General features: G+C 54.0%; 7 protein-coding genes across 7 annotated transcripts; 4 read left to right on the top strand and 3 right to left on the bottom strand.

The window, feature by feature from the left end:
• Positions 1-590: 590 nt before the first annotated feature.
• Positions 591-2,550, top strand: M406DRAFT_258342 (putative sodium/phosphate symporter; the record flags this gene model as incomplete). The annotated part of the gene is made up of 3 exons (XM_040917226.1): positions 591-666; positions 744-2,183; positions 2,261-2,550. The coding sequence occupies 3 exons, from the start codon at positions 591-593 to the stop codon at positions 2,548-2,550; spliced, it is 1,806 nt and encodes a 601-aa protein (XP_040775683.1).
• Positions 2,551-2,865: 315 nt separating this feature from the next.
• On the bottom strand, positions 2,866-3,466 carry M406DRAFT_70757 (uncharacterized protein; the record flags this gene model as incomplete). Its single annotated transcript, XM_040925368.1, has 2 exons — positions 2,866-3,277; positions 3,405-3,466. The coding sequence occupies 2 exons, from the start codon at positions 3,464-3,466 to the stop codon at positions 2,866-2,868; spliced, it is 474 nt and encodes a 157-aa protein (XP_040775682.1).
• Positions 3,467-4,125: 659 nt separating this feature from the next.
• On the bottom strand, positions 4,126-7,071 carry M406DRAFT_278307 (S-adenosyl-L-methionine-dependent methyltransferase). Its single transcript, XM_040918344.1, has 3 exons — positions 6,563-7,071; positions 6,171-6,488; positions 4,126-6,105 (listed from the first exon to the last, which is right to left on the bottom strand). Exons 1-3 carry the CDS (start codon positions 6,965-6,967, stop codon positions 4,300-4,302), a joined length of 2,529 nt encoding a protein of 842 aa, XP_040775681.1. The 5' UTR covers positions 6,968-7,071; the 3' UTR covers positions 4,126-4,299.
• Positions 7,072-8,337: 1,266 nt separating this feature from the next.
• On the top strand, positions 8,338-10,901 carry M406DRAFT_291875 (uncharacterized protein; the record flags this gene model as incomplete). Its single annotated transcript, XM_040918996.1, has 2 exons — positions 8,338-8,824; positions 9,102-10,901. 2 exons carry the CDS (start codon positions 8,338-8,340, stop codon positions 10,637-10,639), a joined length of 2,025 nt encoding a protein of 674 aa, XP_040775680.1. The 3' UTR covers positions 10,640-10,901.
• A 935-nt stretch (positions 10,902-11,836) lies between these two features.
• M406DRAFT_70760 (family 64 glycoside hydrolase) lies at positions 11,837-13,270 on the top strand (the record flags this gene model as incomplete). Its single annotated transcript, XM_040925369.1, has 2 exons — positions 11,837-12,032; positions 12,066-13,270. The coding sequence occupies 2 exons, from the start codon at positions 11,837-11,839 to the stop codon at positions 13,268-13,270; spliced, it is 1,401 nt and encodes a 466-aa protein (XP_040775679.1).
• A 4,168-nt stretch (positions 13,271-17,438) lies between these two features.
• M406DRAFT_91260 (uncharacterized protein) lies at positions 17,439-20,903 on the top strand. The gene is made up of 5 exons (XM_040926198.1): positions 17,439-18,068; positions 18,368-18,395; positions 18,701-18,779; positions 18,859-20,266; positions 20,340-20,903. The coding sequence occupies exons 1-5, from the start codon at positions 18,056-18,058 to the stop codon at positions 20,378-20,380; spliced, it is 1,569 nt and encodes a 522-aa protein (XP_040775678.1). The 5' UTR covers positions 17,439-18,055; the 3' UTR covers positions 20,381-20,903.
• Positions 20,904-21,686: 783 nt separating this feature from the next.
• M406DRAFT_278299 (Het-C-domain-containing protein) lies at positions 21,687-24,419 on the bottom strand (the record flags this gene model as incomplete). The annotated part of the gene is made up of 7 exons (XM_040918343.1): positions 24,254-24,419; positions 24,166-24,186; positions 23,852-24,100; positions 23,495-23,782; positions 22,706-23,430; positions 22,483-22,628; positions 21,687-22,413 (listed from the first exon to the last, which is right to left on the bottom strand). Coding segments are annotated over exons 1-7 (2,280 nt in total), but the record flags the coding sequence as incomplete, so codon positions are not given.
• Positions 24,420-25,831: the final 1,412 nt, after the last annotated feature.

Genomic DNA, 25,831 nt, shown 5'->3' with positions numbered 1-25,831 from the left:
GCCAAGCCATTAGGATGGGCGTTGCTCGCCAAGCTGGCTAAGGAAATTCTCGTCCTCGCAAAGTCATGTTCATGAGAGGGATCCCGTTGGGAAGTTCTTACTTTGTGTACACCAAGGAAGGCTTGGCCCGGCGGACTGCCCAGAAGCAGACAGGGTGATCTGGACTAGCTGAGGATGCTTCGAAAGGCTTTGCGCAAGTCAGAGCCTCCGATTGAGAAACGTGCTGCTCGGAAAGCGCTCTTCTCTTCTTGATGGCGCCCACTCAAACCTTGCTTGTGGCTATGTCGGGATGAGGGTGGGATATGGGGCCGAGACCAGCGCCGTTGGAACAAGTTAGGAGGAGGACGAGTTTCCGGTGCTGAGGATTTGGAAACCTGGTATCAATTCACTCTCGAGACGAGAAGGGGCATGATTGTATATAGAGCTGCGCATGGCTCCTTCCCAGAGAATAAAGTTTGGTTTGGAGAAGTAACCACTTCTTGTTCGCTCCTCCTCGAGCTTCTATCATTGTCCTGTTCTTCTCTTCTTTTTCCTCCCCTTCCTTTTGAATACACGGTGGTTTGCCTCCCAGGGCACAACTCCCATTCAAGATGTTGGACCAATATACCTATGTCTTTGCGATAGGCACATTTTTTGCCATGCTCGATGCCTACAACAACGGAGCCAGTAAGTCAACAACAACACTCAAATTTCTCAAATCAAATCAACTTGTCTAACGATACCCTTTTTGTCACAATCATTAGATGATGTTGCCAACGCCTGGGCGACCAGTGTGTCTTCGAGATCCATCTCCTACAGACAGGCCATGGTCCTCGGCACCATCTTCGAGATGTTGGGTGCTATCACAGTCGGCGCCAGGACAGCCGACACCATCAAGAACGGCATCATCCCCAACTCAGCCTTCCAAGACAACGCCGGCGTGCAGATGCTGGCCTTCACATGTGCCCTGGCCGCGGCCTCGACCTGGGTCATGTGGTGCACCCGCCACTCAGCCCACGTCTCGTCGACCTACTCGCTCATCTCGGCCGTAGCAGGCGTGGGCATCGCGACGGTGGGCGCCTCGCAGGTCCAGTGGGGGTGGAACAAAGGAAAAGGCCTGGGCGCCATCTTTGCAGGCCTGGGCATGGCACCAGCCATCTCGGCTGGTTTTGGGGCGTCCATCTTCATGCTCATCAAGCTGGTCGTTCACATCCGTAGCAACCCTGTGCCCTGGGCCGTGTGGTCCTCGCCCTTCTTTTTCCTCATCGCCGGCACCATCTGCACACTCTCCATCGTCTACAAAGGCTCTCCCAACCTGGGCCTGAACAAGAAGCCCGGCTGGTATGTCGCCAGCGTCACCATGGGCACGGGTGCAGGTCTTGCCCTACTCGCGGCGTTGTTCTTTGTGCCCTATGTGCACACCAAGATCATCAAGAAGGACCAGACTCTCAAGTGGTGGCAGTTCATCTACGGTCCCCTCCTCTTTAAAAGGCCCGCCCCAGCCGAAAGCGAAAAGGCCAAGATCCCCAACTACGAGGTGGTCCAAAAATATCACGACGATGAGGAGGAGGAGGACGAGTCCACCACCGTCTCCGAGCTCAAGGGAGCCAGAGCCTCCACCACCCCCACTACAACAGACAGCGAGAAGCAGGCCGTCACCAACGAGGTTGCCCACCCGTCCTACAAGGAGCTGATGGCCGACGGCGAGGCCAGGTTCCACGCCAGGCTGCTGAAGAAAAAGGGACCTCTGGGTTGGGCCATGCGCCTCCTCCATGACAACCCCATGGGCGCTGGTCAGATCTACGAGCTGCACAACATCCGCATTTTGCTCAAGCGCCTCCCAGCCCAGATCGTCGTGGGTGCGCTGTACGGTCTGCACTACGACATCCACGCCGCGCAGTCAGGCATTGCGGGCACGCCCGAGGGTGATCGTATGCAGCGTGTCTATGCTCATGCGCAAAAGTATCCTAACGAGGTGGAGCACACCTACTCGTTCGTGCAGATCCTGACGGCGTGTACTGCGTCGTTTGCGCATGGTGCGAATGATATTGGTAACTCGGTGGGACCTTGGGCGGTCATCTACTCGGCCTGGTCTACTGGTGATGCTGCTGCTTCCAAGGCGCCTGTGCCTGTGTGGCAGCTCGCGGTCCTCTCTGCCATGATCTCACTGGGTCTGATCACTTATGGATACAACATCATGAAAGGTGTGTGGATATCCAATCCAAACCCCCTACTTCGTATTATCATGTCAGCGGTCGCTAATCTGGAATCAACCCAACAGTCATGGGAAACAAGATCACATACCACAGCCCCAGCCGAGGCTGCTCCATGGAGATGGGCGCCGCCGTCACCGTGCTGGTCTTCTCGCAGTACTCGCTGCCGGTCTCAACCTCGATGTGCATCACTGGCGCCACTGTCGGTGTCGGTCTCTGCAACGGTACCCTCAAGGCCGTCAACTTCCAGCGGATCGGCCTGCTTCTGACCGCCTGGATTCTCACCATTCCCATTGCTGGTACTCTGGGTGGTGTGCTGATGGGGCTGTTCCTCAATGCGCCTCATTTCTCTTCCTAGTTAATTGGGTATTTGGACATACAACGGGTTTTGGGATAATAAGATACCTCTGTTAGTATTTAGATTGGCCAGTTGGTGAGCCACAAGGCTCCGTCACAAAAGCGCAAACTTGCATGAGACCTCGCATATATTATGTTGAACGAAACAAAACCAAAAAAAAAACCACACTAGAAACTATACATCACATAACAGACTTGAGATGGTCGTGATACTCTGTCTTCCCACCGCTTCAGTACGTCCCCGTCAAAATATGTGTCCACAACAGTCGGTTTTCTCTAGCTTGACAATCAATCCCCTGTATTGACACAGCATCACTCAGCTTTGGAGCGGCTCAAGTTGGTAGTCCCTCCGATGCGCCTTGAAATGATCCTTTCGAGTGAAAGGGCTGTCACCTGCAGTATCTTGGAAATCCTTTCCCTTGGACCAGTCGCAGTATCGAGACGTCTGCAAGCTCTTGGGCGAATGGACGTGTTTTGTATGCCGGTCGAGGTCCGCGAAGCGCTTGAATGGAGCGACGAGGCAGCCCGCGAATAGGCAGGGATACTCAGTCTGGGCAACCGGCCCCTGTTGTGGCTGCTCCGTAGTCTGGTGATACTGGGCGACATGTCGCTGGAGGGAGGCGGCGCGCATGAAGGGAGCGGACGAGCAGCCAGGAACAGTGCAGGTTAGAGTATATTGGGGGGGAACTAGGTTATTCTCGAGTAGGGAGGCGCGATAGGAAGGTAATCTGTGACCGTCAGTAAGTGAGATTATTGATTGGTTAAAGGGTGGGGAGAGAGAGGGAGAGAGAGAGAGAGAGAGAGAGAGAGAGAGAGAGAGAGAAAGAAAGAAAAATGCCTGGGTTGTTGTCGTACATGGAGGAGGGGGAAGAGGTCGGACGAGGACCAAGCCATCCTGAGGCCCATTTGTCCTCCATGGTGTCCAGCTGGGAACGTTGGCCCTGGTTGTGATCGGACATGGCTTATAAGTGTAGATACACCTGGATGTTTGGTCCTTCTTCTTTGCAGCCTTGCGGGAGGAGGGAGAGTGTGGGGGTTTCAAGAAGTGTATATGTGATGATGGATGGGTAGAATTCAAAGGTCTCGACTCTGTTTCAAGTAAGACAGCCTTGATACACGGTCGACCAAAGAAATACAGGAAGCGTGGCACAAGAAAGATGTGCAACCGTGTCGAGAGGAAAAGGGAAAGAAGAAGAGAGAGATCGGAATGAAACGAAAGAGAGCGAGAAAACCCGAGACATAGAATATCATGTACCGCTGTCCAACTCACACGTGCGCTGCATTATCAAAGCATGGTTTATGAGGACTGCAGAACATAGGTAACTATCATCTCGAGGCTCTCCAATGCCATCCTATCAAAGCTAACCACGAGATATTGTAGGATGCTATTGCATGGCACACGCGGGGGTCGGATGGGTGGCCGAGCTGCCTATTGGTTGATGGCCACAGGGTGTTCATCCAGTCGGAGGCACAAGGTGTCTATGTATCTGTATGTGCATTGCTGATTGCACTGTATCTTTTGAAGACAAGCATCTGACTTGGATCCAATGCGGGCTGTATCATCATGGGCATGGAATCAAAGGTAAAACCCTCGGCAGGTTGTATACTAATTCGGACCACTGTTTTGGTTTCTGTGTGTAATACCTCAATGACACCCACCCTATCTTTCTCGTAACTAGCACCAAAAGACAGTCAAAGGCGTTTCAATAACATAAAAAATTTTTTTTGAAAAAGGCGTGACAAAACACTCTCAGATCACAAGGCTGTCCATTTCCGCCCCCACAGCCCCATCCAGATCCGGCGTGGGAGGCGGCAGATGAGACGTCTTGCTCAAAACCCAGCAGCTGGCGTACATATTGACGCGGTCAATACATACCCCAGGCAGCCTCTCCCCATGCCTCTTGGCCGAGAACCCCGACTGCTCAAACACCTTGACATACCAAGGCGTCAGCGCCGCGCTGCGCAGCATGACGCGCCCGCCCATCTTGAGCGCCCGGTTCAGCTTGCGCACCTGGGCGGCGGCTCCCGGGCCCTGCGGGTCAAACCAGTCCATCGAGTCCATGACGACCGCGACCGTCAGGGTGCCTGGCATGATGCGCGCGATGACCTCGTCCAGCTCGTCCGTGTGGATGCGCAGGCCGTCCAGGGCGCCGGGCCGGGACAGGCGCGCGTGGGCCTGCGGGGCGAGGTACTCTGGGTGACACCTGCGCGAGAACCTGCCGGCGAGACAGACGTGGTAGTAGGGGTTGTCGGCCGCGATGTGGGTGCCCTCGGCCACCGGGTCCAGCGTGTCGACCATGTAGTTCCAGACGGCCTGGGAGCGGGTGGTGCGGCCCCTGTCGCCGCCGCGCGCTGCGTGGTCCGCCTCGATCATGGCGAGCTGGTTCTTGGGCACGCCGAGGGCCGCCCAGAGGAAGGCCTCCTGGGAGACGACGAGGCGGTTGACGGCGGTGGAGAGGAGCGCGGGCCGGATGGACGAGCGCCAGACCTCGCGCTGCTCGTTGAGCGTCTTGGCTTCCAAGAGGGCTGCGACGGCGCGCTGGAGGCCAAAGACACGTGCTATCCAGCGCATCACCCTGATGGCGTGCTTGGAGCCGCCTGTGTCATACAGCCCGCGGCCTCGCGCGCTGGTGAAGATGTGCGCGTTACTGAGCCAGTACTGGAACGCGCGGCTGGACAGGTGAGGGGAGAGCTTCGAGACGAGCAGCTGGCGGAACTCGGTGTGTTTTCCCTCGCCAAAGATCTTCCAGAAGTCCTCGTAGGGCAGTGCGTTGTAGGCGGCCACCTTGAGTTCCAGGAGGTGGCACTGCGTGGGGTTCAGGTCGACGGCGTGGACGCGAGCAGGACCCTGCATCACGTACGAGAGGATGTTGTCCCCTGCGCTGCAGATGGCCAGGACGACATCGTCGGACTTGAGGTTGAGGATCCGGGCATCGGTGCGGGAGTCCTCCCATGTGAAGGCGTAGATATACTCATCATTGAATTGCGTGTGCTTCTTGAGCCGCTCGTCGTAGTAGATGCGCCAGTGATGGTTCTGGTAGAAGAAGGCCGGCAGGGGAAGATTCGAGGCGAGATTTCCCACGGCAGCATCAAAGGCCTTGGACCGTATCTCGGGCGCCGTCCTCTGCACTGCTCGGGTCAGGGCATTCGGGGCGTTGGCAGGCAGCAGATATGGCGACTCGGTCACCAGCGCGTCCACATACTCGACAATTTCCTGAGGCAGGCTGGACGAGGCAAACGGCTTCTTGTGGCAGCCCAACCAGACGTAGTAGGGGATCGCGCCCAGCATGTTGTTGCGGAAGTTGGCGCCCAGAAGCGTGCCGAATCGATATTCGAGATAATCACGGCGGCTGGGCTCGAGACCAACCCTGTCGATGTCGAACCAGGCCCTCCAGAACGTGCGCCCGAGAAAGTTGACGTGGCGGTTGACAAGACCGCCCGTGTAATTTCGGAAGTTGACGTCGACTTTGGACTGCACATAAAAGTCAACCACCCCCATCACCCCGTCGGGCGAAAGCAGACATGTCAAGGAGTCGATGACAGAATAGTAGTCAGGCTGCACGAGACTATCAGTGACGTTCGCTTTGCTTCTCTCTCGCCATCACCTCATGACACACATACAATCATAGACAAACTGTACGACATGGTGATCAGATCAGCGCCGCCATGCTCAGGACGCTTGTCAGAAAAATAGTGACTGGGACTCCGGACGGGTGGTGACTGGAGTCCCCGAAGATCATTCTCATAATCCTCCAGCTTGAACTTTCTTGCATCCTCGCAGATGACCTGGACGTTTTTCCAGCCCAGTCGAGCGAAACGCTTGCGGGCAACCTCGCATAGAGAAGGAGAGAAATCGACCAGGTAGACGCTGGAGAAGAACTCGGGCACGTTGACAAACTGGTTCATAGCCTCAATATTGAACCCAGTGCCCCCGCCCACCTATAGAGTGAATAAATCAGGACAGGATCACCAGGACGAAGCATATTGCTGAGTTTTGGTAAAGGAGGGCTCACATCAACCCAGACCCTCTTGACGACGGCCTCCTTCTTTCCCTTGGATGTGGCGCTCTTCTTGGCTTTGAACTCCAGCTGGGCAGCTACCAGTGCCAGCATATCCTCACGGCCTCTCAGAAGAGCGCTTCTCGTGCTGTCATAAATGCCCGCCTGCTTCTTATAGAAGGACTCAAGGGCATCCTGCTGGTTGCCCTTGCTGTCACCCTCATGAGGCTTTAGGAAGCAAGAGTAGGCGAACAACAACAGAGACTTGACGAGACCTGGCGTTTCGTCTTGATCGTTCTCGCTCTTGTCTGCAAAGACCCGAGATAGGCCAATTGCAAAACAAACGACGCCAGCAATACCAGCATAGACAATTTTGGAATCCATTTGTGGAGGTAACATGTTACCACCAAGAGAAGCCATGATATTCTCTCATTGCAAGATATATGCTTGAGAGAGGAAGAAGATTGTGGAAACAATAACGAATTATTACCGGACGTTGAGTCGAGGTAAGAGGTAAGAGATAGAAAAGAAAAGAAAGAGAGAACAAAAAAAGCAGAAAGCACACAAGAGGAGGGAAGAAGGAGGGCTTGTGATCCCCAACAAAAATATAAATGTAAAGCAAAGACACCTGGGAGCGTACATACCATAATAACCTACTTACCTATCGGCTTGCCTAAAGGAGACACACACACGCACATAGAGGCAACCTCGAGCCATGTGCTCTCGAGAATCAATACTCGTGGTGCCGCAACCGTCTCAATTGGGTCCTCGTCGTATAAACGGGAGGACCCTGATCGATGAAAGGTCCCCACATTTGCGTCGCATCCCTCGGCCAAGCTTCACACTTGGGCGTGGTGGCCCAGCTGAGCAACCAATCAGCATCATCTGCTCAAGACATGTGTTTGAGCCATTTGCGAATCTGGCCTCGACGAGATTTAATGGCACTGATGCACTGCTGCGCTGCACTCGCGGATAATGTCTGGGTTTTTCGAGTCACGATGTCGGAAACGATTGCTCCTGCATAGAAAGCGCAGAGCTATCAGGCGCGATCGTCAATGCAGTCCAGCCAAATCCATGCATGCAGTCAGGGTCGGAGAAGAAAGAAGAGGAAAGAATTAGATCGGCCCGCCCTCTTGTGTCGCCCATCCAGTCACCTGACTGTGTGGTTGTAATTTCTTTTCTTCTCCTTCCTTTTCTTGTTTTCGTTCTGTAGTGATGAAGGAGGACTGCATGATCACTTGAGTATGTATTGTCATCAATCGGTATGCCAGCATGAAAGTGATTGTGAAGAAGAGAGGTGAAGATGCAATTCGTCAAGGACGACAGTGCTACATGATTCGTAGTACTATGGCACTAGTGACTAGGTGAGGTTGCGTCAAGGTCAAGCCACACTTAAAATAAAGCCACAAAGCCTCTTCCCTGGTTGGGCGTGGCGGTGCTTCATTCTTCATCTTGTCATGGTTCCCGTTGGTCCCACCTCCGCGTAAGTCAGCTTAGGAGCCTCAACGCGAAACGACCGTCTCTCACTCACTGCTTGCTTGTCCCATCTAATGACCCATAGCTGCTCATGACCCACATCACCTGGCGTGGAGTCGATTCTCAATATCAATGACCTCTGGCGTTGTCTGTTGTCGTCGTCGATAGCCAGCCGACCGACCTTGCTGCAGAGGCGCATCGCTACTGCCGCCCTCGCTCGCCCCGAAACTCCTTCCTCCCATGGCCCCTTGGAACAAGACGCTCACGTTCCCTTAACTGTTGAAGAAGCAGAACAAATCTACCTATCAACCAACATGCCTCCTGCATCGTCGAGTCAGAAGGGCACCGGCAAGAAAGGGGCCGGTGCCATCGCCCGCCAGCGCAGTCGGAATACCACGCCCAGCTCGATCCCGCCGTCGGCATCTCTCCCCCCCGTCGAGAACAAGTCGACAGAGTGGCTCGACCTCCCGTACGAGTCCTTCCGCAACATCACGTACGAGGACGTCGTCGACCAGAATGGCTCCAACTCCCACATGCCCGAGTCAAGGAGCCTCGATGGCGTCATGACCCGCTTCCAGCGCCTCCAGGACACTCTCGAGAGGCGGAGCGGCTTCTGCGACCGCGGCATGCGCCGGCTCGTCAACGAGCTCAGGGCGAGGATGGACGAGGTCGCCGCTGAGAGGAGTCGAGAAGAGGAGCGCCAGCGCGTCGAGGATGAGGAGCGCACCAGAAAGGCAAACAAGGCCAACAAGAAGAAAAGAAAAGCCACCGACACTCTAGCGCCTCAGGATGGCAACACAGGTCAGTCAGAAACGGTTCCTCATTTGCGAGCAGTGTTTCAACGAGGGGGAAAAGAAAATGAATCTGTATCGGTGCTGTGGCTGCGATCTTTGATTTCCATTGTCCATTTTTTTTTTGAAGAGGGGGGGGGGGTTGGGTTTTTTTGGAGGGAGAGCGGGGTGGTTGTCTTTTCTTCTTTTCTTTCTTTGGGATTCCTTGCTTGGCCTGTATGCTGCCTCTACTTTTTCGTCTAAACTCTAGTCGACCTACCACTAACCAACACTACCCACTCTCGCAGAACGCTCATCTCCGTTACGCGATTCCAACAGGCCCCGCAAGCTGTCGCGTGGCCACGACTCTGCATCCTCCTCCCTCTCACCTGTCGCTCCTGCTACACCTGGCCCAATGGAAGTCGACGAGAAGAACAAGGCTGCCAAGAAGGAGGACCAGGATGAGGACGACAACGACGATTCCGACTCCAGTTCGGACGACGATGGCGCCCCTCCTCCGCCTCGAGTACCCCAAGCCAACACGTTCGGCGACGACCCTTCCACATTCCCCGATCCCACCGTGTACGAGATTACGAAAGTCGACTGGGACAGCATGGCAGACGAGGACATCAAGGAGGCGACGTCAGTTTCCACATATCCCAAGAGCAACCTTGCAGATCTGGTCGCTGGTGTCCCTCCCGACAAGGACTTTAGCAGCGCAAAACCATCCAACCAAATCGCTTTCAACACCTTCTCCACCTACGTTGAGCCATACTTCCGGCCCTTTACTGAAGAAGACCTGGCATTCCTTCGAGAGCGCGGCGACAGGGTCACCCCCTTCATTCTGCCCAAACGAGGCAAGAAGTCCTACAAAGAAGTCTGGGCAGAAGAGGATGGCAGCACGGCCAACGACTCTGTACATGACAAGTTAGATCCAAATCACGCTCGTGGGGGCATCGAGCAGATGGCGGACGACCTTGCTGAGACGGACAAGCTCTCTGTGGGGCCACTCCTGTCTCGCCTTCTTCAAGCCATGCGACCTGAGTGTCGAGCTGATACAAGTGATGATGCCAAGCCACTTTCAAACGGCGTGAACGGTGATCTGAATGGGAGCCTTGATCTGTCCAACAATGGCATTGACAGCTTTGACACAGCACCAGGTCTGCAACCCAATGGACAGCCTGCTGAGCGTGAGCTGTCACCTGCTTCTCACATGCCCGAGTCCAATTCAGACACCTGGAAGAGGGCCACCCATCCAAAGCTGGACTACAATCAAGTTGAGGAGCGCATCAAACAGGAGCTCCGCCACATTGGCTTCCTTCCGGATCCAGATCCAGAGCAGCCACAGCCAGAAGAGACCCGTGCTGACTATGATGGTGCCTATGACGACGAGGTTGCTGCAAGACTGCGACTGCTGCAGGACCGCCTTCGTGAGCAGATGCTCATCAATGGTGCACGCAAGGCCAAGCTGTCAGAGCTGGTCCGTGAGCGCATGGCTTTCCAGGAATACCAGACCATCTTGGAGGATCTCGATGGTCAGGTGCAGGCTGCGTATCTCAAGAGGACTCGTACTATGGGCAAGACCAAGAAGAAGGCACGGCCTGGTGCTGCAGGGGCAGCCGCAGCCGCAGCAGGCATTGCAAGACCTGGTATTGGTGACCTCACCAAGACCCTGATGGAGAGACGACGTCGGTGGATCGAGAGCATCGGCACAGTCTTTGATGGGGAGAATCTTGGCAAGGTCCCCAGAGCTAGCGAGCCTGATAGCTCCATCTTCAAAGGGCCTGAAATGACCGAGCTCATCAAGTATGAAACTCAGCACTGGGATGATGAGGAGGATGAGTGAGCTGCTTTGCTCCTCATTTATGGACACCCCTCATGGCACACAACTGGTCACCGATAAAAGGATGTCACCACCACAACTCATTTCATGGATAGGATAGGATTGGCGTTACTTCAAGGGGCATGCGTGATTCGACATTATGACTCGATGGGATTGTATGGCAATGGATTGGCAGTGGAATGCATGACAACAGATCGGCGTTGTGAGGTTACCCTCTATTACCTATACCAGGCAGGCTGTATCAAAATGATCCTCTACTGAAAGCACTATTATGTTGCTCTGTGTTCCCATTTCCGCGGTGGGGTTTGTCGCCTGGTGAAAGGCATTGCCATCCGGGTGCAGCTGGGAAAGGTTATAAGCTGGCCGATATGTGATTCATGATCACCAACCATGCAAGACCTTGAAATGAATCATGTTCATATTTGCAAATGCCAAGTCTCTCTTTCCAGTAATACCTAATTCACGGGCAAGAGGAAGAAGAGAGAAACAACATCTTGCCTACATATGCTGCAGTTCAATTGCGCTATTGTTTGGACTTCCCTTACTATGTGCTGAGAGCACAAGAGAGTACGGACTGCAAAGCACATGATTACACATCTGCAGAATTGTCAGTGGACAATGCTTTACAGTATACTTTCAACTTTGACTTGGATGAAATCAGCTCCTGAGCTCAAGCGAAGGCTTGCGAGCTTTGACTATGCTAGTCACTTCATCATCGACAGGTTCTTGATTAGTGCATACAATTTTGGTAGTGTCAATAGGTAATCAACATGTCTCTCTTGCTCTCCTCCTTAATCCATGTTATGTTTATGTGTGTATGTGTGTCTATCTACATTGTTCATACAAATGACAATGCCTTTGTGGCGTATTCTTCATAGGATGACAATGACACTTGTTTGAAAAACTGCTGACACGCTTGCTGTCGTCCCTCATTTTCGCACAAATCCATTGTAGATTTTCACTGAAGGCCCTTTGTTGACCACAAGTCAAGACAGTAGGTGTGTATCATGACAGTACTTTCTTGGGACGAGAAGGTGTAGGATATATGACCGCAGATAGCACCGCATGGTTTGATGGCTTTCCTTCCTCTCTATGATTACACTGGAGAGACCATTCACACCAATACAAATCTTAAAAAACACAACTATCTCCAGCAGAACAAACACACACAAGATTCCAACACACACTACGAGACCAGCCATGCTACTCAGTACGGTGCGCTTGCTCACACCCCTTGTCGGGGTTCTGCTCTCCTTCTCCTTCCCTCTTGCCCAATGTCTTCCTGTGGGAGGAAACCTGGTCTCGAGCCCAGGTAAGTTACAGCCAGCAGCTGTTGTTTCTGTCATCACTCGCCCCACCGACACTGTCAACATCCTCCACCACAGAGCTGAGACAGGTGTGTCCTCCAGCTCTGCCAACCCCAATGTAGCCATCACCATCCACAATACGGTTGCTTCCGGCAAGAATCTATACATCTACATCACGGGTGACGTAGACACCTCAGGCTCGCAGTCGATGCTGCAGACCAACGGCCAGTGGCTCACCCTCAACGCAGGAGGCTCGGTCACCCCCGTCAACGTCACAAGGGACGTCGGCTTCCTCGCCAAGCACGGCCAGTCCACCACGCTCACCTTGCCCAGCTACATCAGCTCGGCACGCATGTACGCTTTCGAGGGCGCGCAGATGGAGTGGCAGATGGTTGGGGCGGCCAGCGGCATCACCACTGTCGTGCAGCCGGTCGTCACCGATCCGGGCACGCTGGCCTACGACACGCGCTGGGGCTTCATCGAACTCACTAGCGGCGACGAGGAATTCTTTGTAAACCTCTCCTTTGTGGACTTTGTTGCCTTGGCTTTTGGCATCGCTGTCACCGATGAGAGCGGTGCAAACCACACCATCCCAGGCCTCATGAACACGCTCCCCGGCTCAGCTAACACCACCGCCGCCGCCGCCGCAACCACCCCGGCCGAGAAAATCTGCGCCGGCCTCCAGCAGCAGGCCGAGAAGGACGGCAACAAATGGGGCGAGCTGTGCATCTACGGCGATGACAACAACAGCACCCTCCTCCGCGTCCTGTCCCCCCAGGACGGCGCCGAGCAGCACATCGCCTTCGCCAGCGACGACTACTACGAACCCTACATCACCAAGGTCTGGCAGCGCTACGCCAAGCAGCCGCTATACATCGACACGCAGCAGGCGGGCCTCGGCACCATCAACGACACCATCGTCTCGTGCACGGTGGACGCGGCGACGGACGACGCCCTGGTCTGCACGGGCACGGCGGTGCGCATGCCGCGGCCCACGACGGCTGACATCTGGGGCTGCAACAGCGGCGCCTTTGCCATCAACGCCACTGCCGACAATGCCTTCAAGGCCATTGTGCCGCGTGTGTGCGCGGCCTTCACGCGGTCCACCCTGCTCGTCGAGGGCGGGCATGTGCAGCCTGGTCCGCCGGCGGCCATGTTCTACCGGGAGGCCGACATCACCAACCACTATGCACGGGTTGTTCATGCCCATGAGACGGTGGGAGGATACGCTTTTGCTTATGATGATGTTGCGGTCGGGTCGCAGGATCCCGAGGGGGCTGTCCAGGTGAGCAGCGCAAAGACCTTGGAGGTTTACATTGGTGGTTGAGAGGTGAGAGAGAGAGAGATACTTGTAGAGCTTTTTTGCTAAACCTGAACAATAAACGGGCCGAGCCTAGTGCCAAGGTCATCAACAGCTGATGGGATGACCAATTTCCTTGTAAGCTCCTTGTTCTTGTCCATTTTTTTTTCTTCTTCCTTGTTTCCTTTGTAAATCTAGTTGTACTGAATTGACTAAAAGATTTATCACAAATACATGAGACACCTCTATGATCACTACCTTCTGGCTGAATTTTCAAAGTCCTCAAGTACATATCAAGTAGATGTAGTTTGCAGCATGGTGCTGGACGGCGAGAGAGCCTTGAGGGAGAAGCACTGCAAGAGTCCGAGTAAAATTATGACAACATGCTCACACTTTCAGCAGAACATTTTGCTCAAATAGTTCCTTCTTGATACAAGAGGAAGGCAGAAATATTATAGCCTCAGGTTAGCTACTGCTCTGGGGCCGTTGCTTCCAAAAGCAGGACTAATTGACAAAGCAAGTTGTACAGTTGTCTTCGCAGGCATTGAAGGAAGGAACACCTCAGGGATTCCACGTACCCCGCCATATCAACACGCTGCGTAGGTTACCTAACCACATTTGACGAACAATATTACGCATTCCCACTCACTCACTTTTTGTACAGACTCGCTCAAGAGCTTGGACACTGCGCATCTTAGTTTTCCAACGTCCTTGTGAGCCTTGAATCCTACCACAGCAGAGGGAAACATTATAATATTTTCAGAGATTTAACCCTTAATTACTTCCTGACGTGGCAGCTGGTGGAGTGGACAATGGTCCGGCCAACTCTCTTCTCAGACGTTTACTCTTATCTGACTCGGCGGCCAGCCCGTCCTGGGATGCCAGGTGTGTGTGTGCGCGGCCCAGACGAACGACGTGGCCTCGAGCGTCCTGCACATGCTTTTCTCAAGCCGAGACTCGGAAAAGGGGGGGGGGGGGACGAGCCCGGCATCAATATCCTCCTCCTCTATAGTTGGTGACGTGGAAAAAGCTAAATATATTTCTTTCCGAATCATGTCGAGACCACGAGCAATGCCGCGGTAAAGTACCGGGAAACATGGCAAGTCTCTGCAAGGTCCAAGGTATTATGCAATATGCAGACACGAGTACGTCACCTGCGTTCTGGACAAAAAGCAAAGACAAGGCGCCGAGTAGCCAGAGCCGGGGATTATGATCTCCCCGACCGGTCTGTCGATAGAGAGAGAAAGAGAGAGGGTGTGCATGCGTGTGGAGGGTCCCCCGTGGTCGGAGGGGCGTGAATCACAGATTTTCTCTTGGTTCTCTTTTTTCCTTAGTCCCTTTTGTTCTTGTGTACCTGTCCATTGTTTAGTGACCGTTGATGGTAGTGACAAGGGTAGACAGACAAATAAAAGACAAACCCCCCCCTCCCCCAAGGATTCTTTTATCTGAAGAAATGCAAGCAAAGCAAGTCCAGAACTCCCCTTCACGAGGCAGATCGCCGCAGCGGCTAACACGGCAAGAGGAGACGCATCTAGGGCGGGGGTCACAAATCGTCGTGGGTGTATATCTGCATGAGGCTGACTGAGCAAGGGATGTGGCGGTGGGGTTTAGTTTAGTGAACATCAACAGACGGGGGGGGGGGGAAGGGGGAAAAAACATTCAAAATCACAAACACCGTCGTTGGTGGCGGTTGGTGATTTGGTATTGACCAGGCCTCTTGGTGCCGTGTTCCGTGCCGAGTCGCGCTCTACTATGTGCCGATGAACCGGGAGATAGTGTGCATTGACAAGATGGTTGCCATGTTGCATAGCTCACTTGAGTTTCTTTTTCTCCATTTCTTTCCTTTCTTTTCCCCCTTGCTCTCATATCATACGTGAAGTGGGGGAGGGAAGAAGAAGAGACGATGTCGATCCCTCAAGTTCTGCCAAGACGGGCTGCACAGGGGGGGTGAACAAGCCGACGTCGCAGAGAAAGTCACAAGTACTTGGATTTACGTCCATGCTGTCCAGATCGATGAGACGAAAATTCTTTTCTTCGTCCCGTGTGCACTTGCCAGTAACAGTAAGGAAAAAGAGAAAGCAAGGGGGAGACGCGTCCAAAAGTGTAGATCACACGCGAGGTTGCCAAGTCTGAAACGCAGAAGCCAGCACCTGTCACTGTTGCTTGGCATGGGCCTTCCCGTGTGTGCATGGGCTCCATCCTCCCTCTGATACTGTTTCTCTTTTTTTGTTGCCTCTTGTCTTTGTTGCCTTTGTTTGTTTTTGTAGAGGGAGGGATATGCTTGTGTGTGTGTGTGTGTGTGTGTGTGTGTGTGTGTGTGTGTGTGAGAGAGAGAACCTGTATGAGAAATTGGACGGCCCCCTCTCCTCCTCCCCTTGCTCCAAATATTCGCAAGCGTATACGGGTGATTGAGCAGAGGGTGCTTCTGTTGACAATTGCTTATGCCATGATAAGCACCTTGGCCAAGCTTTGGCCCCCCCCCCCCTCTTCTTCTAAGTGCGTTTGTAAGTAAGTACACCACATTCGCGGAAACACCTTGGAGCCAAGGCAGATCCGTCAGGCTTGGCGATGGTCCCGACCGGTTGGTATTATACCTATTCTTGCCGTACTTGTCTGTTGGTTCTCCACCTATCTCTCAGGTCAGGTATATATTTTGGTACGGTACCCCGTTCACAATGATAACAATTATTCCAACTCGCTGTTCCGAGAGGACTCGTGGTGTTGCCGCTATGTTGCAGTAGAACGTTCGCGCAAAAAGAAGAAAAAAAAGAAAAGGGAGAAAATCAAGATTAGGCCCTCTTGTTCTCCGAGTGGCTACAAAGAAGGTTTGGTCCGTCTCTCACACACTCTCTCACACACCCGCCCACTCTACCCTGCAAACCCGCTGGTGAGGGCTTTGGCTCCCCGACTCGCTACCAGTGTAAGTGATGATTTTCTGCTGCTAGTTACTTCTTTCCTTGCTTGGTTGCGGGCAAGAAGAAGAGAGAATAAGGAAGGTGAGCCAAAGGGCCACACTTACTACCATAGTACGATCTAGGAGTCGAAGGGGCGTCGATATGCATAAAATTGTCTGACCCTCTCCTCATCTACTGTGGTACTTGTGTTACCAACAGTGGTCTGCAAGAGTCCAGACCGACGCCTCTGCCTTCTCGCCTTAGTGGCAACCCCAAGCCGCTGTAGATGACGGAATCAGTGAGTACAACAACACAGAGGAGACGAGTATCGGTGGTTTCAAGGTTCCTATGAGGCCCCTTTGCTTTCACATGAGCTCTGCAAGTAGTACGTCCTCAATGAAATGACGTGTTTGTTGCTGGTGATACGCGCAGTACCTGAGGCGCGGACCTCGGCAACGTCAAATCACTTTCACTTCCTTTTGATGATACCTTTCTGTAAGAAGGGGGAGGGATTGGAAAACTTATTTTGCTGCAAGATTTGACTCTGACTCGCAGGGTACTTGGCTTGTCTTTTGGGTACGTACTGTACAGTGGGGGCGGTTGAGGGGTCGAAGACATCACGATACCTGAGATCTCGGGTCTGGTGGTGCCGATTGGACAAGATGCAGCATTTTAGGTTCCGGGTGGGCGCGCGCGCGCGCGTGTGTGTTGTATTGATTGTGCTGCGTTGTGCTTTGTAGTACAATTATGCTGTGTGGGTGTGCCTTTGTGCCGGACTAGCGGGGGTGTAGCTGTACGGGAGCAGGAGGGTGCGGAACTTGTTGATTGCCCGCGAGGTGCCCTGCCCTGTTGTGTCTGTGCAGAATTTCCCTGACGGAAAAGACGGGAAGGTTATTTGCTGGGTGTAACCCTCTCAGAGGAGCTTCTTGTGGCTAGCCTCTGTCGCGCTGCTGATGCGGTAGCCTAATTCACGGTGCTATAGGCCATGGGTTGTGACAGGGTGCATGGGTGGGTAGTGGATGGTGTGGGTTGCAGTCTATCAAGTCCTCCCTTTTCCCCTGCTGGGCCGTCCTTACAAGCGCTCCCCTCCTCTCTTTGGTTCGGGTTGCTGGCTGTTGCTACCTCTGCCAGGGGCCCCACCCACACGTGTGCCCCTCTTCTCTAGGCTCTCTCCCCCCCAGTCCTCCCCCGGCGCCTGGGTCCCCAGGAACCTTCCTCATAAAGTCTTGGCAGACGGCAGCCCTCGCTGGCCCTGGACGCCGGAACAACTGCTCTTGTCTCCCCTCGTCTCATCCTTCAATCTTTCTCGACCTGCAAGTGAGCCTCAGCTCAGGTTACCCGCACAGACTTGTTTCGCGGTCTCTCTCTCTCTCTCTCTCTCTCTCTCCATTTGTGTCCAAATTAACAGGGGAAGGGGAAGAGGAAAGAAAAAAACAGGGGAAGAAAAAAAAAAAAATCAATTGAGGGAATTTGAGGATCAGTAGGCAGGACAACGTCGACAAATCGCTATCTCTCTCTCTTCCCCCCGATCACTCATCTCCCAAACCCACCCTTTACGACCTGCTGGCCACAAGCAGAATTATTCCGTCATACCAATCAAAGCCAGAGCGTCAATTTCGTCTTACCTACATACGTAGATACATACGCGCGCACACACACACACACTAACACACACACACACTACCTACATCTGTCGCCAATCCGGATCACTTGGAACCTCCTTCAAACTTCACTCATTCGACCTACCCTTTTGTCGTTACTCATCTCCTCTTCTTCTTCTTTTTCCCTCCCCCCCTTCTTCCCCTTTTCAGGCATTACCGTCACCGTCAGCATTCAACCACCATCGCGATTTTTCAGAGTCTGGATGCAGTCGCGCCTCGAGCCTTGGGTCTCAGAACCCGCACAATGATCGTCTACAATGCTGGGCAATAGTATGTTACTTTTCTTTTTTCTTTCTCTTCTATTCTCTACCCACCCTGCCAGGTGTCAAAAAAGCTTGGGAGGCGCGCCCAGGCGGGATGACAGGACCACAGCACGTCACAAGTTCTTGGTGATCGTTCCCCCAGATTCTTGGCAGCCGCGCGATCGCCTTGGCAAGACCCAGCGCATCCAAAGACAATGCACCATATGGTCGAAAGAACAATGAGACAATCCTCTTTCTCTTTCTCTCAGACAGAAGCACACACGCACGTACGGACACGAATACTGACTGCCGCTTCTTGTTTCACAGCCTACGTTGATGACATACAAAATGCAGTGTATGCCCGCCATTCTTTCTCCCCTTGTCACCGTAACTCCCGAGTCTGCCCTTCTCCTCTTCGTCTGTTCAGATTGGCGGCCAACCATCTCTGTCGCGTCCGTGGCTGGGCTATCAGGTCTTGACTACGTATTCCTTGAATGCGAGGTGCTTCGTGCTTGTGCGATCAGGATGATGTCGACACGAGAAGAACTCCTTCCTCGCCGGGGCCATGGCCAAGACAGCACCAATACCCGACTCGAAAGACATGCCCGTCGTCATCCTCGTCCTTCGTGTCATGGCTCTGTGTGTACTGATTTGTCATAGTCTTTTATTCAGCAATCCCGCCTGGTCAGGCGACCCTACCATCCCGTCTACTATCATCAAGAACATCACCGCTCTCTCCGTGCGTCCTGCCTCCCACCGCCCCTCCCTTACTCGTCTCCCCCATAGACCGAAAGTGTCCATTAATGCTGTGTGTGTAGAGTGACATTGCATACTCTGCTACTATAGGAGACAACATAACGATTTTGACTTCCAAGTATGCCTCGACCGAGAACGGCATCATACAGGGCTTGCTATACGTACCCTACCTGGACGAAGACGATCCTTGCTTGGAGATAGAGCCCAACTATGTTCCCAACTCTGCCGTTCGTCAGGCCGACCTACCACCCTCCGACTACAACCTGATCGCGCTCGTTCCTTGGTACGACCCGAACTGTACAAAGTCTTACTTGGCGTCTGTCTCTTCTGATCCGATTCGAGCCTTCCTCACCTACGTGCCGAACAACAAGTCCGACAGACCGCCAGGCGTGGAAGACAGGCAGTGGGACCTACATGACCATGGTGACTGGAGGTCGACCAGCAAATTTCCCGTGTACGCTATTTCAGGAGCCGCCGGTGGCGCGATGATGACTGAACTGAGCCTATACTCTGGCAATGTCAGCTCGGTGCCGTATGGCGACAACATCACAGCCCTGTATAGCCCGGGCGCAAACGACTACGTACGGATATGGTCAGAGATCTACGTCGCAACCCCGAACACGTTGCCGACCATATGGGTCTTCATATGCGTCTGCATCGGGGTCCTGCTGATCTTTGTTGCTCTCGTGTCCTGCCTGATGCACTACACCCAGCACAGGCGACGAGTCTCACTCCAGCAGCGGGTCATGTCTGGGGAGGTCAATCTGGAGGCCATGAATATCAAGAGGGTCAGGGTCCCCATCGAGCACGTCGAGAAATTCCCCCTCTTTACCTACAATTACGAACCAAAGTCCACAAACCCGCCGACCTCGCCCATATCGTCCGGGCTGCCCGAGTTGGTGCGCAACCGAGATGACGGTGAGGGGGCCGATCAGTCCAGGCCTCTGTCGGAGAAAGCCGTGTCGCCCAGCCAGGCGGCGAGATCAACTATAACCGGACTTACGATCAACAGCGTATCGACTGATTACCAGCCGAGATGCATGATCTGTGAGGAGGATTTCGAGAACCGCATCACCATCATCAGGGAGCTGTCGTGCGGTCATATCTACCACCCGGAGTGTATCGATGAATTCCTGAGTGAGAACAGCTCCCTGTGTCCGCAGTGCAAAGCATCCATGCTCCCGAAGGGATACTGCCCCGAGATCACAAATGCCATGGTACGGCGTGAAAGAGCCTTACGGCGGCTCCGCGGCTCCATTACTGTAGAGGATGCAGAGATGGAGAGTCGACCGAGCAGGTGGAGGGGTAACCTTCGGAAAAAGAAGCTATTCCGTCCCAGCAACAGCGCGGCAAATGCCGTGTTAGAAATACCATCCCGTCACAGCCCGACAGCAGAGACGCGTCTGCGGATGCGTGACCTGGCTGGCGTCGAGTCAAGTGATGGGCAGAGCTGGGACGGACGGCCGAGATGTCAGTCTTCAACCCCCCCAAATTTTCGTGCTATCTTTATTTCACCTCTGGCCATTCTACTGACAGAAAACAGGGAAGAAAATCACCAAGACTATGTTTCCTGGCTTTCGATAGTGTTTTCTTTTTTTCTCCTTGCTCTGGTTGGATTCGGTTCCAATTTTTTTTTTTTGTCCCTCACAGAGCTGTGATGCAATGATACCCCAACGCAACTTTTTATACAACGATTTTTGGAAGGCATTGACTACGGCGTTCAGGAATACAGCGACACTGGAAGCCGCCACTGCAGGTTATGCGACATGGACGTCTATAGGGTTGCTTGTGCAATCACGGTTTTCAACAAAGGCAGACCACGGAAGGGAAATTTAGCATAGGTTCTTGACCGACGCATCTTGGGCGTAAGAGAGGGGGCAAGTCGAATTTGACTTACCTAAAGGGAAGAAAAGGCATTCGAGCAACCTGATATGGCGTCAGTCAGGTATTCTCGGGTTCGACTATATAGGCATCGCCCGTATTGGCTATGGGCTGGAACATCCTGGTAAAAGCCGGAGACGTGCACGGCTTAGAAGGGACATATTGCTTTACTACGGCATAGCAGCGTCCTGATGATTTGCAACAATTTAACTAGTTCGAATTCTCCAAAAGAAAACCCCCCTGTCTTGCTCCAAGGAGAATTGAGAATACTGCCTTACATCCTACCTGATCGACCTCGACGAACATCTCTGACAGCTCTGTGGCCGGGATGGAGAGACTCCCGATGCATACTCTTGCAGTCCACAAAGACGCCCAGATGTAGGAAGACAGAAGCAACAAAGGAGGTAAAGGAAGAGACAGCCAGAAACTTTTATTTTCAAGTGACGGACTAACCCCAGAGACGGCTCATCTATTGGGTCATAATGTGCTTGACGCACATCGCCAGCTCAGGAAAAGAGGAAGGGTGTCGAGATCACCAACCGCCACCACCGCGCCGTTCCTCATAGCGACGTTCGCCCCAGCCACCCTCGCGGCCGTCGTCTTCTCCTCGATACTCCTCTTCTTCGTCGTCACCACGGCGGCGACCACCACCACCACCACCACCGCCGAATCCGCCCTCGCCCCAACCGCCGCCGCCTTCTTGACGGCCGCCGTACTCTTCCTGGCGACCACCGTAGCCGCCGCCACCAAACTCGGGCTCCCCGCGGCGCTCTCCATAGCCACCGCCGCCGCCGCCCTCTTGGCGGCCGCCGAATTCGGGTTCCTCGCGGCGTTCCTCAAAGCGCTGCTGCTCCTCGCGACGGCCGCCACGGCCGAACCCGCCAAATCCCTCATCGCGTCGCTCACCACCACCATCACCACCACCACCAAAGAAGCTCCCAAAGCCACCTTCATCCCTGCGTTCCTGCTGCTGGTGATGGTGGCCACCACCGCCGCCGTGGTGCCTCCCTTCCTCCCGTCTTTCGAAGCTGTTACCTCCCTCCCAGCTCCTCTCCTCCGTGACCTGGAACCGGCCCCCGCCGCGTCGCTCTTCTGTCTCCTCAAAACCGTAGCCCTCCTCGCGGCCGCGGCCGTCTTCGCGCTGCTCGAACCGCTGGAACTCCCTACGCTCCCTGCCGTCGTCGTAGCGTGTCTCGATGAGCTCAGCCTGCTCGAAGCGGCGTCCGTCCGCACTACGGCCGTACTGCTCGATCGTCTGGGTGATACCGCCGTCCGTGTCACGGTGCGGGCGCGACTCGAACGTATCGGTCTCGCCACCGGAGAACGCTCCAGACAGCAGCGACGACGCAGCTCCGAGAAGACCGCCGCCTTGGGTTGGGCGTTCAGAGGTGGGTAGGTTGATTTTCCCGCCCGTGGACTCGGAGATGATGCTGGAGAGCCCGCCTGTCAAGCCGCCGATGATGGCGCCAGCGGCTTGGTTCGCGATCTTGTCCTCCATGGTCTGCGGCCCGTCCGAACCGAACTGCTTGTGCATGCCCAGCTTGCCACTGCACCCGTGGCCGTGGCCTGTGTCCTGCACTCCCTCCTTGTGGTTCTCATCGCGTCTGACACCATCGCGGCTCAGCTTGCGCCGGTAATCGGCCTGCTGAGAGCGGTCCATGGATTTCCACCACTCCTCTACGGAGCGGAACATAATCGCCCGGCCATCTCGTGCGCCGTCGTCGCCTTGGTCACGCCTAGTGAGAGAGATGAGAAGTCAGAATATGCTCTACCAAGGAGAGATCGAAATCACACGTTGGACTTACTGCGCTGGGTGGTGCATGACGCCGTGAATGACACGACTGCACAGTCGGTCAGGGTCGATGCTGGTGTCATCCCAAGCTTGCATGAGCTGAGGAACAACCCACGCCACGACCTGAGACGCTGTCCGGCCGGCGACTTCGTTGAGTATCTAGTGAACCGTGTCAGCCGCGATGAAACCAGGTGTAACACGGAGAGAGTGTAAGAGAAGGGGCAAAAGCGACTTACGTTGGAGAAGTGGTCCTTGGAGAGCATAGAGTGCGTAGGGTCACTGCAGTGATCATCGTTGAACACGATAAGCTGCTCGTTCTGGCTGCTCTGGATGATCTCCTCAGAGCCGGTGCGCAGCTCGTTCTTGATCTGGTTGATCACAGGGACAATGAAAGGCGCAATGAGCGAGAAGACGAACACGGAGAGCTGGTCCTCAAGCTGCTCGATCATCTTGGGCAATATAGGTATCTTCTCGATCTCCTCGGAGATCTTCTGGATGATCTCGTCATGGAACTCAATAGCAGGCATGATTTGCTTGAAGATGTTCTTGATGTAGAGCGTGTACTCCTCGGGCTCGCGGGGCGAGATGGTCGTGTTCTGCATCTGAGCCGCGTTGGCGTTGTTCTGGAGCTCTTCCATCTTGTCCTTCTTATCGTCGCCTCCGAAGAGGCCACTGGGGATCATGTCGAGCAGGTTGCGCAGCATGCTGGTGTCGCTATTCGAGCTCTGCTGCAGCGTGCCCTCGAGCTCGTCGATCTCGTTCTGTGTCAGCTTATCGGAGACCTCGCCCGTCACGGAATGCAGGAAGTCTACGCCGCCAAAAGTCCCGGTCACGCAGGGGTAGACTTCGCTGCGCGCACCGCGGAGGCGCATGCGGGTGTTGCGGCCCACGTGAGGGAACACGTCGTGCTCTCCCATCTCGATGAGAGCAAGCTCACAGTAGTTGCTGTGCGCCAGAAAGTCTGCGGCGAGAGATGTCGTCAGTATGCCTGCCATCCTCTGTGGTACGGATAGGTCGAGTCTCACCTTCCAGACAGTGAAGGCCAGTGCCCATCAGGCGAAGGGCTTCGTACAAGTCCTCCTTCCTGTGCCCGCGAGAATACTGTCGTCCCAGCTGAATACACTTGGTGAACAGACGTCTGACGTGCAGGGCGCTGGTCATGATGTTGGCACGCTCATTCGCAATGTAATTCTTCATGCCCGTCTCTGGATCAATGGCCAGCTCGACCCGCTCATCAACCGGACCGCGCAGGCGACGATCATACTGGCGGGCATCTAGATTATCCGCGTAGTTCTTGGGGTTGTCGATATGATCTTCGTGCTGTGTTAGCATTTTCTGTCTGTCGTGTTACGTCACGTCACAACTGGATGGCTCATATATACCTTCAGGCCGGTAGCAGCCCAGGCGTTCAGCCGTGACCTCGAACTCGCGCGAGCCAAAACCGAAGGTCAAGAAGCCGAGAATGCAGAGCAGGAGACGGATGGCCTCGGCGGAAACAGACTTGACGGTGCCCACGTCGATGGCCTGGGAGTAATCTCGGAGCCAGTTGCCGAAGTAGGTACGAGAGACCATGAGCTTATCAAACTTCTTGCCGCCCACAGATCGGGCCATCAAGATCTTTAGCAGAGTATCTATTTAGACATAGCTGTCAGTGTTTGGCCCTGCTGTAAGTTGTTGTCAGAAGACCTCGGCTTACCCTCGATGTCACCATGGCGCCCTGTGTGGAAACTTTCAGTCAGTAACAATCTGGACGAGGAGGAGCATATTAGGACCCAAGAGCTTACAGTTCTGTCCTTCGACCTTGGATATACCCGCAATGTTACCAGCTCCAAAGGCATGGGCAGGTCTGGCAAAGAGGAAGAGTAGAATGAAGCCCCATAGCAAGGGCGTCATCTTGAACGAGGACATGGTGGGAATCGGGCTTGTTCTCCTGTGTCGATTGGTTGCTTGTCAGTTTTTTGCGTTCAAGTAAGGATAATATTGAGAGACCAAATCTTTAACCTCACAACCTAGTAACAACACAATGGGAGCAACGAAGCTTCCAAAGGTCGTGCTGCCACGACTTGTGTGGATCCTTGGTGACGTACGTACCTACTGGTGGTAGTGACAGCTCAGATTCAGAGGTCTGTGGGGCCCTAATCAAATGTTATGTGGTGGTGCAGCTGAAGAACAGCTGCGTCTTTCAGAAAAGTTTTAGAAAAGAACGGGGGGAGGGACTTGATAGTTGCACTTTTTGAAGAAAAGAAAGATGCAAAAATGAGCATCCAAAGGAGGGAGGGTAGAGGAGAAGGAGCAGAGGGGGAAAAGATTGGCAGGGTGAAAGAGAGTGATGGATGGATGAATGGCTGGATGGATGGCGTGTCAAGTCAAACGCGCCAAGACTCCATTCACAGCTCGAGCTGGTGAGCTTAGGTGGGGTGAGGGGCAAGTTGTCTGCACTTGGGAAGGAGGGGCAAAGGTGAGCTCAGCCATCAGCCAAGACATTCAGTTACAAGGAATTTCGTTGGCTTTTGCTCAACCACCCCGCCTCGGGTCCGAAAGGGATGATTGAACACAGAGTAAGCCACCTTGAATTGTTGTTGGCCACACGGCTGTTGGACCCCAATGAGTGCAACGCCTTGGCATGTCTTATCTACCGTAGTAGGCAAATAGAGTGGCAGGTCTCAGGTCGAGGTTGGGTCTACTATGGTATAGTATCTCATCACACATATACACATTTCGATAGGCCATTCTCAAGGCGTTTTTGACTCACATGATAATGCTTGTGAGCTTGAGGACCATTCTCCAAGCGCTGCAAGAATCCAGCTGCATCCCAACATGCTGCATGCGAGAAAGGGCAATTGATTGTGCTTGTTGAGAATAGTCTGTCTGGCTATCCCAAGGGAATCACCTCCTTCTGACCTGACTTACTTGAAGTGATTCCACAAATCATCTACAATGCTGATCAAACCCATCTAAGTAACCAGAGCCCAGCCTGTGATCTGTGCTTGAAGGGAAACAAGTCAAGGTAGCTGTTGAATCCAGGGCCCCTCAACCGGACCGCAAAGCTCTGCCACTGAAGCCTCACCCACCTACAGACAGCCCCTGCCCTACCCTATTCCCGTTGCCATTCCTGTTCCTGTTCCAGTTCCCACGCACAGTAGATATGGAAGAGCCGCCGGGCCGTTGCGAGAACCCCACTCGGCTGCCACGCTGCTTCGAGCTGCTGCTTGCTTGCTTGCCTGCTGCTGGTCCCTGGGTCCGGATCGCAGAAGCCAGCTCCCCCGCACTCAGGGTGGTGTGGTGATACCTTCGTTGACGTATCAGATCAAAGCCGAACATTGTCTCAGGGCTCCATGACACCACTCAGCAACGCTAATGTG

Source organism: Cryphonectria parasitica, assembly GCF_011745365.1.
Source record: "Cryphonectria parasitica EP155 unplaced genomic scaffold M406scaffold_5, whole genome shotgun sequence".
Classification (NCBI taxonomy): Eukaryota; Fungi; Ascomycota; class Sordariomycetes; order Diaporthales; family Cryphonectriaceae; genus Cryphonectria; species Cryphonectria parasitica.
This window is presented reverse-complemented; position numbering and strand designations above follow the sequence as displayed.

What these genes read in the sequence shown, in the direction of transcription:
- M406DRAFT_278307 (XM_040918344.1), bottom strand. Translation starts at nt 6,967, where the DNA reads ATGGCTTCTCTTGGTGGTAACATGTTACCTCCACAAATGGATTCCAAA. An exon ending in TCAAGAGGGTCTGGGTTGAT is followed by an intron (nt 6,489 to 6,562) that starts GTGAGCCCTCCT and finishes TTCACTCTATAG; the next exon opens with GTGGGCGGGGGCACTGGGTT. An exon ending in CGTACAGTTTGTCTATGATT is followed by an intron (nt 6,106 to 6,170) that starts GTATGTGTGTCA and finishes AGTCTCGTGCAG; the next exon opens with CCTGACTACTATTCTGTCAT.
- M406DRAFT_91260 (XM_040926198.1), top strand. An exon ending in GATGACATACAAAATGCAGT is followed by an intron (nt 18,396 to 18,700) that starts GTATGCCCGCCA and finishes GATTTGTCATAG; the next exon opens with TCTTTTATTCAGCAATCCCG. An exon ending in AGAACATCACCGCTCTCTCC is followed by an intron (nt 18,780 to 18,858) that starts GTGCGTCCTGCC and finishes CTGTGTGTGTAG; the next exon opens with AGTGACATTGCATACTCTGC.